General features: G+C 32.0%; 1 protein-coding gene across 1 annotated transcript in view; it reads right to left on the minus strand.

Annotated features, from left to right (window-relative positions):
• Positions 1–2,703: 2,703 nt before the first annotated feature.
• Positions 2,704–11,083, minus strand: part of LOC105618635 — a 23,707-nt gene continuing 15,327 nt past the window's right edge. The window contains exons 2-16 of the mRNA XM_012200165.1: positions 10,154–10,469; positions 9,502–9,822; positions 8,713–8,945; positions 7,678–8,502; positions 6,827–7,000; positions 6,532–6,736; positions 6,064–6,305; positions 5,864–5,991; positions 5,079–5,349; positions 4,746–4,962; positions 4,557–4,682; positions 4,252–4,334; positions 4,049–4,173; positions 3,446–3,688; positions 2,704–2,811 (exon numbers count right to left, since the gene is read on the minus strand). Coding sequence (XP_012055555.1) covers positions 2,704–2,811; positions 3,446–3,688; positions 4,049–4,173; positions 4,252–4,334; positions 4,557–4,682; positions 4,746–4,962; positions 5,079–5,349; positions 5,864–5,991; positions 6,064–6,305; positions 6,532–6,736; positions 6,827–7,000; positions 7,678–8,502; positions 8,713–8,945; positions 9,502–9,822; positions 10,154–10,469 — 3,617 coding nt within the window. The remainder of the gene's footprint in view (positions 2,812–3,445; positions 3,689–4,048; positions 4,174–4,251; positions 4,335–4,556; positions 4,683–4,745; positions 4,963–5,078; positions 5,350–5,863; positions 5,992–6,063; positions 6,306–6,531; positions 6,737–6,826; positions 7,001–7,677; positions 8,503–8,712; positions 8,946–9,501; positions 9,823–10,153; positions 10,470–11,083) is intronic.

Consider the following 11,083-nt stretch of genomic DNA (forward strand, 5'->3'; position numbering starts at 1 on the left):
TATATATATATATATATATATATATATATATATATATATATATATACATATATCACTGTGTATAACGGACAACCCAACTCGAAATACAATGGATATATTTTACAAACAAATACATTTTACTCACAATGCACACACACATGCATTTTACAAGAGCTCTCAAATTTTTCGAAAGCATAGTCTTTTTTATACGAAACAAACAAATAGGTATTTGCCGATCATGATAAACTGAACATTTTTTAAAATTCAATTTTGGCAACAGAATTTGATTATTCGATGTGAATATATAAATACAAAATTTACATTTTATCTTTATTGTTTAATTTAATTCCTTTTTTGTTTTCACCCAAGAAAAAATTTTTCATATATAATTATATAAAATTATATATAATTATATATAAAAGATGTCCATATATATATATAGTATAACATTCTTTCCTGGATACATACATTATACCATCAGTTTATGTAATTGTCATTAAAATAAAACTATTAATGAAACTGTAAATCATTAATTTTTTAACTTTTGACGAGAATCTGTTAATTGCAACAATTATTATAATTAATAACCAACGATAAATTTTTCTTTTTGTGTTATCATTTTTATAATTTACGTAATTTCTCATAATTGCTGTAATGTAATATTCTTTAGAATGCTTCATTTTATAGAAATATGCTAGACAATCTCGTAAATCTGGGAAAATATTGAACAATAAACGTAGATAGGGAAAGTGAAATGCATTGTACCGCGAGACGGTGATTCATGAGAGATTTCCCTACTGGCTACTTTAGAAACTGGAAGAATTGCGCCATTAAGCATTCAAAAGCATGCGGAACAATAATATCAAAAAAGTGCATAAGAGTTCCAGTGAATATAGCAAACCGTTTCTCTGTCCTCTTCTTTCCATCCGTTTTGCTTAAAAGATTTTAATTAGACATAAGTCAAGCTTATTAGTATCAAATGAGAGCGTAGTTCCGATAAAAAAAAAGCGATTTAATTATTTATTTCCGTGATTTTGGTGAAACTATTCAGAAAATATCATATTAAGATTAAAATTCAATCAAATCAAAATTCTGCAAAGTGATATAAATTGATCTTACTTCAAAATGATGAAAAACATAGTAGTGGAATGTTTAGAAAGATGGGCGAAATTTTGTGTCGCAATTTTTGCAACTTTTGCCTGTCACGAACCTAAAGAAGATAAAACGCTTGAAACATTGAGCAGTCAACCTCACAGTGGAAATCGATCGAGGTTGTTCACCTCTCCTACTTATACTAGTACGTACGTATCTAGTGTTCATTCGTTGGCAGTTCACTCGATTAAATATTTTATTTTCTCCAATGTTGTCTCGACCGCGTGTGTGTCACGTGGATCGATGGCACTTGACGTTGCAAATTGCGACGCGCACAGCTTCGTCACACACAATCGAATTAAAATCTTTTAAATTTTCATATATCACTAGAAAATAAATAACGTATCTACTACTCGCTGTATTATTTATTTGATTCTCGTTGCATATAATCTGACATTGTATACGCTTGTGATATATTCTGCGAAAATTGAATTATATTTTTGATATTTATTTGAATGATATTTTTTATATTTATTTAAATTATATTTTTTATATTTATATTTTTATATTTATTTAAATTATATATTTTTGTTGCCATTTTTGTAAATAATTAATTTGAAAATTGTAATACTTTTGCTGTAATTATATTCTAATTAAACTTTAATTATGCTTTAATTGCACTTGCTAAATTACTTATTATTGCTTTAATTTTTCAGTTTCGTATATCTTTTATTAATTTTTTGCCTCATACTATTGTATTAACAAGTTGGACAGACAAAATAAAAACTAAATTAAATTTTATAATTTGACATTTGTATTGAATCTAAAAAATATAATTACAATATATAATTACATTGAGTGCTAAATGAATTAAAATATCTAATATCTCATGATGCGAAGAAAATAATTATTTACTGTCCTTAGATTTCGGTATACCTTTTTCACAAAAAAAGATTTTAATAAATTATTTGTAATTATATTAATACTCTTAAATTTTTATAGTGACTTAACATAAACATTAAATTTTTCTCTACTAAATTGTTTAATATTTATAACGCAACAGTTAGTTTCTGCTTAACAATTACAACTAATCATAAACAGTCAATATATTTGCTCTTATAAATTATTTTTACTCGGAGTATTGAGCTAATAGTAATAACAAGTTAGTTAAAAATAGTCAAATATGTGCAATCGTCGCATATGTGTCTCTCTTTAAAACTATCTAATATGAGAATGAACTTTTCAATTTTACAAAATATTAACTTAACTGAACGAAACTGAATAGATAATAAATATCTGCGTATTACACTTATTATTACAATTAATCGATCTATCGCAAATACAATATCGCGTGACTACAAGAACACGACTTTATAGCGAGCAAGATTACGAATAGGCTCACTTCCACTTCACGTGTGCAAATCTTCTTATGTTCGGTTCGTTTGTTCAGACGACTCTGAAACGAGTTGCAGCTTCTACCGTGGGATTACTTTACACCAGCACCAGCAGTAGCAGAGCAGCATCACACCGTGTCCTAATGCACTATTTATTGAGCACTTTAGACGATAAATTCGCGATGGGTTATTTAGTGCAGTCCCTTGACACGTACGCTTGCACTACTCGCAACGAATTTCACGTTCTGTAATACGGTCTGTAAGTAGACATCGGGATATTATTCTTCGATAAATGATGAACATCACCCTGGTCGTACTCCACGTCATTATAGATGCCGCTTTGATTCTGAAATATAAGCCAACTCATCGATACATAACTAAAAGTCAGTTAGATTCTGTATAGTCATAGTAATTAAATAGTAATGCAAATGGATCGGATTAAAACGAAATCGAACAATTTAAATTATATTAAAAATTGGAAGAGGAAATTGGAAAAGGATCAGAACAAAGCATTTGCACAAAAATATAACGATTTAGAATGAATTGATTAAAAATTACTTTGCATTATTGAATTTCTTTTGGTCTTGGAAATTGATTTTATAATTATTGAATTTCTTTTTATTTTTATCTATTATTAAATTTCAATTTCATTAACATGAAGGGATTAAAGAGACCTTTTATTTATATAAAATTTATATTTAAAATTGAAGTATTAAAACTATGTGTCTCAATAAATAAATTTTTCGTTTATTCAGTGTATATTTGCTATAATTTGCTTTAATTATATTATAAAATTTAATAAAGAAGCATTACTAAGTACCAGAGAGGTAAATTTAAAAACCAATCTCTTTTCTCTACATCAAATATTTAATTTAGAAATAAATTTGTAATAATGAAAATAAATCATTTTTATGATTTTAGAAATTATGATTTTCTATCGAATATTGTGATACATGTTCAACAAATTAATAGATACTCACCGCTAATGAAGATCTCGATTTTGGTCTTGGCACGTGAAAACCACTGCTCTGAGGAATTAGGTCAGCTCTGTCTTTATCTTGCGGCTCAGAATCTGAGCTATCCGGATCTGGTTGAGGTCTTTGTCTCGGCCGTGATGGGGCCTGAAGTCGCGGTAATGGGACCGGAGGCAATGTTCCGTGAACGCTCATGGGTGGATAACCGAACATCGCTGAGCTTGGTCGTGTAGGGCCCATGGGTTCGGTCTTCCAGTAAAAAAATTTTCAAGAAGTTTCTTATTAATAAGCAAAATTCTTACTAATAAATACAACTAAAGTGATTTAATAAGAAAAATTAGTGACCTTAATCATTATTGCATAGAAATTACAAACATCAATTTGTAGCTTCAATAATTAGTAGATACTTTGTAGTTGATAAATATAACGACCATATATTTTTAATGTGATCAAATTTATATTGTCTGTTATCTATTTATGAACATATTAAAATTTATTACTTTTATTTATTTGCTTCCCCAATTTTAACATCAATTGGGCGATATTTTCTTCATTAATAAAATTCTTATTACATCTCTTTTATTGTTAATAAAAGAAGCTGATGTATACCGCATAGAGATTCGCAGTAGCCATGTGTTCTCCAAAATGAGCCCACATATAAGGTGGCAAATTCGTTGGCGGTCCTTGTTTTACAGACGCCAAAGTGCCTACAGAACCAACCCTTGCTAAAGTTCCTATAAATTATTTATGTCTTTAAATATATATCCACTAGCAAAAGTTCAAGTTTAAATTTATCTATTAATTGATTTTACCTGGGAGAGTACCAGGTATTCCACCTTGGATGTAACCGTACACCGGAGAACCTGCAGACTTTTGTTCGCGAGACCACTTACGGCTGTAAAACGATGTATAATTGAATTCACTTTTATTACTATACAGTGATAATAATTGATTGTATTATTTATTTTCAGCAGAGCATATATTTTGCAACTTTTGAAAATTTTCTTTGCGCTGATTATACTTTTAGAGAAACATAATTTTATCTAAGCGAAGGAAACTTCCAATAGTTACAAAATAAATATTCTGCTGAATGCGACCATCTTTTAACGATAATTACCTCCACATAACGAGACAGACTAGAGTCAGAATTATGATTATTAACGCAGCCACCGATGCGCCTATAGCGACGCCCAGTACTTCACCGTCGACCTCGCATTGTGTGCCGTAATAATTGCCGGTGCATCTAAAAATTGGAAAAAAATTTTCAGTGCACTTGATAAAAACTTGTACAATTGCGTTTACTTACGTGCAGTGCATCTGATCTCCTTGATAGGAGCAAGTGCCGCGATTATTGCAATAGGTCGAGGGACACGACAAGCACGTCCTGCCCGATTCATTAGGATCATTTTTATGAGGATCCTTCAAGCCTGAATTACAGGTACACGTGAAACCGCCGAAAGTGTTAGTGCAGCTGGAGGATGAATGGCAATCGTTCAACTCCGACGAAACACATTCATCTAAATCTATAAATTTAATTGCATTAGAAATTCATAACTTTTATACTTGTTATATTCCATTTTGCAGTTCAAAATACCGCACCAGTTATAGCTACTAATTACAATTAACGATTGAGTCTTACCTTGCAAATTCGATATAGAACCTGGTGGGCTATCCACATACAGGGCACTATTTCCAATGTTGTTATTTCTTCTATGAATAACACCTAGCAGATGTCTTTGAAGCTCACCGGCTAAGCTTGATCTAATTGTTCTCGGTTCATAAGTTAATTTCAGGGTTGCATTCACGAAAACTCCGCCTTGTCCTTGGCTCACGTCTCCTTGATACACATTATTTATCAATGATCCCATATATTCATCCGAAAATGGTGTCATAGACATGGCAGATTCAACCTGTAAAACATATTATAAACGCAATAAATATAAATCAGATAATTACATTTATTTAATAAATATAAAAAGAGAGATTAAATTAAAATAAATTTTTTTCTATCTATGTTCTAACTAACTTAATAAACTATATTATATATTCTAATTAAGTAGTTGTAAGTAATTAATCGAGATCTTTTTAATAAACTTTATAAATATTTTATTTTATTTTATAATTAGATATCGATATAATTAAATATGTTTAATATATAATTATTATATTTATATATTTACATATATATGTGGCGTTTTTCCCGTTAGATGTAACAGGAAAAACGTCACGAACTTTTTCCCATATCTAATATATCAAAAAAATCAATACACTATTTAATTAGTTAGCTAAAATATAAAATTTATTAAAAAAAAGAATTTAAGTTATTTTTTAAATGTTTTATTCATATTTTAAATAATAATTAAGAATTATAATAATTAAATAAATGTAATAACTTTAATTGTTATATTTAATTTATATACTTACGGCTCTATTAGCCTCATAAGCAAGAGTTTGATAAGATTCCGAATCTTTGTCAGCTAATCCTCGGTCCCATACGACTTTCTTGTCATAAAATTTGTCAACTCTAATTGACACGACAATACTGACAATCTCTAAAAAAGAAATATGGGATGCAAACTGGGTAAACATAACATGTATCTTGTGATTTTTAAACGCATACTAACTTTTGCATGGCAACGAATGCTGTAATCTCGCATATCCTGGCTTGCAGTGACAAGCTGATACTCCTTGAACCGTCGCGCAAGCTTCGTGTTGACTTGCGTCGCACGTACTTGTGTCACCTACGATACAAGTGTCTATTCTGACAGGTGGCTGCGTCGGTCTTCGATATAACGGTGGTTGCCTCCGATTTGGTACATTCGGACGGGAAGTGACAACAGGAGAGTCCGGTTGTGGAATAGCAAGACTGGATAAGAAAAATTGAAACTTTTTATGTAATATATATTAATCCTTGACCGAGTTAGCCGTCTTATCATCGTGAACTTTTTTTCAAGGATACAGAAAACAAATTATTAATAAATCATCTAACAGAATTTTGGCAGAAGATTTAAATCAAAAAATTTTTTTAAATATATTTCTTTTTACTGACATAATACATTCTCGAAAAAGCATTCTATTAAATCAAGGTATACCCAGTGCCGATGATGGATGGCGGTTGCGTTCTAGGTGGTTGTGGTTGTACATGGGTAGGTGCGGGCGTCCGTTCCGTGGTATCGAATAGATTCAGATACGTTCTTTTCCCGTCAATACTCACAAAACCTTCTCCGCCTATTGCAGAAGTTAATATAACATCACCACTGCTGCCGCCTGAATTTAGAGATACTCTAACGCTCTCCCCTAAATTAAATTAAAAAATAATTAAAGTTAATGAAAGTTCCCAGTCACTTAAAAAGATTTCTCATTTTTTTATATTTAAACAAAAATTACCAGAACTTCCTCCAGGTCCTTGAATAGCCGAAACTGTTACGTCAAAGACGTCACCAAAGGATGGATGTCTCGAGGGTACATAAGGTCTTTGACTTGGTAATCCTTGCGCTCCAGTATAATCCAAAGTATCGTCCAGGACAATCCCAGGTCGCGGACGATATCGTTCAGTGGATCCTATATTACGATTATAATCGTATCTCACATAGTCTCACATAAATTATTTATTCATTCATAATAAATAATTCATATTAATTTTGGATTATACATTAATATGCATATAAGCATGATAGTGCAAAAATACTATGGTATAAATAAAAATAATGTAATAATATTAGATTGCTAGAAAAGTTTTAAGTCACCTTTCGATTTTTACATATATATTTATTCAGAAACAATATTACTTCCTAAACGAAAAGCCATCACGTTGAACAATCATTCGCCACCATTCTGCTAATTGCTTTTGATCTCGGTATAATCATTCGGATTCTTTAGACACGAAGATCTCCTAACAAATTATCTTAACGTGCTCAACAGCAAAAAACTTTCAAATTATCGTTCTTGCAAGAAATGTTTCATTGAGTGAAACAGACCATAATTAAACAATGCAGAAGCAGAACTATATATGCGGGCTGGATTGAAATATTTTGATACCTCTAGACTAATGGTATCGAGAATACAACAGCAAATAGATTGGATGAACAGTTTTCGAACACAATGATTTTGAGGAATAATTGTTATTTCTGAATAAATTTATATGTAAAAACCGTTGATGTACGTAAAACTCGAAGGGTGATTCAAAACTTTCTTAATAATCTAATATTTATGCACGTCTCTAATGTAATTTTATTTACCTGTATTTTTCGTGAATATCGAAGTTGTGGGATGAATGTTTTTCTCCGTCGTGACCAAGTTCTTCGAGTAAGTCGTAGGGAGACCATCGGTCGGTGTCGAAATGCTGGACGTCGTTTCTATGTATTCGATATCTGATGTGCTACTAGGCTCCAAACTCACCTCAAACTTAGTATCAACACTTGATTTCATGGTAGTCGCAGTCGGTCGAAGGACAACTCTTGTCGACATAGATTCGATCACTTGGACCGACGAACTGGTCTCGATATTCAAGGTCGAAAAAGTCTTCGAAGTGGTCGAGGTAACTTTCTCGGACGATTTTTCTCCTTTAGATGTCAAAAACGTTTTTTCTTCGTTTTTCGAAGATTTTGTAACTTTGATCTCACTGTTCGAAGATGCTATCGAAGACTCCAGATGTGGTGTCGTGTGAGTCGAAGTGACGTCCGAAGCAAGACCAAGAATCAATGTTTCCTCACTGTTGATTTTGTTTTCCTTCGACGGTGTATAATATTTGTGATTAATAGGCTTCTTTGTAGACTCTTCGGATTCGTGTTTCTTCGTTGCATTCTGAATAATTGAATCACTGGCCGCCACCGTGGTTTCAACTTGATCTTTGCTAGAATCGTTCGCATAATTCTTAGTATCGTCGTCGATAAGTGTTTCTTGATGACTGGCATCTTTCTTTATTGTAGAACTCTCCTGAGGCGTTTCGGATTCCGGTTTTAAATCATACTGCGAGTTCTCTGTCGTTGAAAAGTTTTTGTCGCGATGGAAGGAGGAATCCAATGATGATAGCGGAGGGTAAGGTGGTGGTCGTCTGTTCCCATCTTTAAAGAAAAATTAATTAATTTTTTCTGTATAATTTTAATAAAATAAAGATTATTTTGTAATTATAATTAAATAAATCTCATTTCATTTCACATAAAATTACCCGGAAAATTATTTCGTTTTGTATATCCACGTCCCGTTATGTTAAAGCAACCATGCGAAATAAATAATTAATTAAGTGCGTAATTATTTACGGTTGTACAACGTACTATAAGAAGAATCCCAACTCCAAGGCGGCACGACTTGTTCTGGTAATGGCACTCCGCTGATAAAGGGCCTTATGGGTCTCTCAGGTGGCAACAACGGTCTGTCAGGTGCAGGGGGCTTTTCAAATGGATAAGGATGTGACGACGGTGGCGGCGGTGGATTCATGCCAGGAGTGTCAAAGTCTGATGGTAATGGTGGCACATCTGATATTCTGGGTGGTCCTCTGTTATTGATCCTGCAAATTCAATGTCATTGCCAATGAGACATATATGCGTACTTGTCATGCATGCATCTTTATTGAAATAATAATTAATACGAATTTTTGGGATTCTTTTTGCGCCAAAAATTTATCTTATGTAATATTTTTTAAATATAAAAGCATTCCCCCCACAGTCTCTTAATATTTTTCTTATAAATATATAACATAATACGCAAAAATATGTAAAATAATATTTTCAAAATTAATAATTCTAAAAATTAACAATTCTAATGCTAAAAGAAATTAATTAAATCATGTAATAGTATTGTGTAAAAGATGATTTTGCTGAATATCTAAAAAAATTAAATATAGATCTGAAAATGATTTTATTGGATTATCAAAATAATTAAGAATAAGAATTTCAAGCATAATAGGCAAAAAATTTTATCATAGCAATTTGTTTGAGCAACATACACAATATAATTATTTTGATAGTTCAACAAAGTTATTTTTTAATTTATATCTATTTAAATTTTTTAGCTTTAGTAAAACAGTCTTTTCTGTGTAGGAAAATTAAAATTATTCGATTTACCTCGTGGCTTGTATCGGCCTCAATGGCCTCACGGTGTTCGCGGCTACATTTACATTGCCATTGAGCAACTTGACGATACCGGTGATAATGTCCTGTATATCAGGATTTGCTTGTCTACCTGGTGGAGCGGTTTGCAAAATTGGCGGCACGCTATAGGTCCTCGAGGTCTCTTGACGACCTCGCCGCTGCTGATCTGCTAGCGAATGCTGTGCTCGTTGCCTCGGCGCGCCAACCAGCTGATGGGGCTCCGACAGGAGATCTACTCTCAGCGGAGCCCCTTGTCCTTCCCCCGACATCGATTCGCTAGTAGTAGGCACTATACTGTTTGTGATAATAAATTATTTTAGGAGATTAATCATACTTTTAACTAGAATTAAAACTAATCGTAATTTACGTTGATTATTATTAATATATAATATTTAGTTCTCTTCTTTATATCATACTCGAAGTAGAAACACAGATCAAGTTAATTGAAACTCTGATGGATTCACGTAATTGAAGCTTTGACAAATACCGACATCTAATGCTCACAGCAGGCTCTTATATAGCTGTACTATTAATACGAAGAACCCATTTACGTTTATATAGAACTTTGTCCTTTGCGTGTAATTCGCCCTTTTATCAGTATTCATAGAAACGGAATGAAGCTTACTGGTAGTACTCGCCGGCTTTCGTCTCGATGTTATTACCGTCAATATGGGCCACATGCTTTGACGATGTTAGTTCGTTGATAGATTCGTCGTGACTCGTATCTTTGAACACAATTCTGGTCTCCTCCCTATCGTAATCGTTAACGTTTTTCGAGCTTTCTAGCTGAAACGCCGGAATGGTTCTTTGAAAAGTCCAAGACTCGTCTGGATGACTCCTACTCGATGTTTTTTCAGGACCAGTGTAAGCACTAGCACTCAACACGATATTTTCCCGAGACATTCGAGAAGATGTTTTATCGTTTTGTATGGCCAATACTCCTGAAAGTGAACGAAAGTTAACATTAATTTTTCCACATAACTTTTCCTACTTTATCAATATTTTCTTAAAAAAAATAGAGAATTTATCTCAAACTATATTTTTTGTTTTCTCTCTTTTTCCTATTTTAAAATAACCATTATTAAAATAAATTATATATTGTTATATTATATATATTATATTAATTACTTAATATAATATTATATATTAATTACTTAATATAATATAAATTTTTAATTAATAATATAATTGAATTTCAAGTTAGAATTTTCTACCTTCGAGATTTTGATAATAAGATGTTACAGGAAATCGAACTTTATGCTCGATTATATTGCAGATTTCATACGTGAGGGCGATAAACCTAAATATAATGCACGCTCGTACTTTTTACGCGAATATTAAAACGGTAAACCACTGAAGTGAAGATTATTAAACCTACGGTCATATAAGGAATATTTGCCATGCTTGAGGAACTCGCGGTATATATATATATATATATATATATATATATATAACTACTCGCGTAGTAGTTAGTAGTACTTACTTTTTACTATTAATATTATACTACGACGCGCGTCGTTCGAGAACGACGAGTGGTAGGTAAGTTTAAGGTCGG

Source organism: Atta cephalotes (assembly GCF_000143395.1).
Source record: "Atta cephalotes unplaced genomic scaffold scaffold00017, whole genome shotgun sequence".
NCBI lineage: Eukaryota > Metazoa > Arthropoda > Insecta > Hymenoptera > Formicidae > Atta > Atta cephalotes.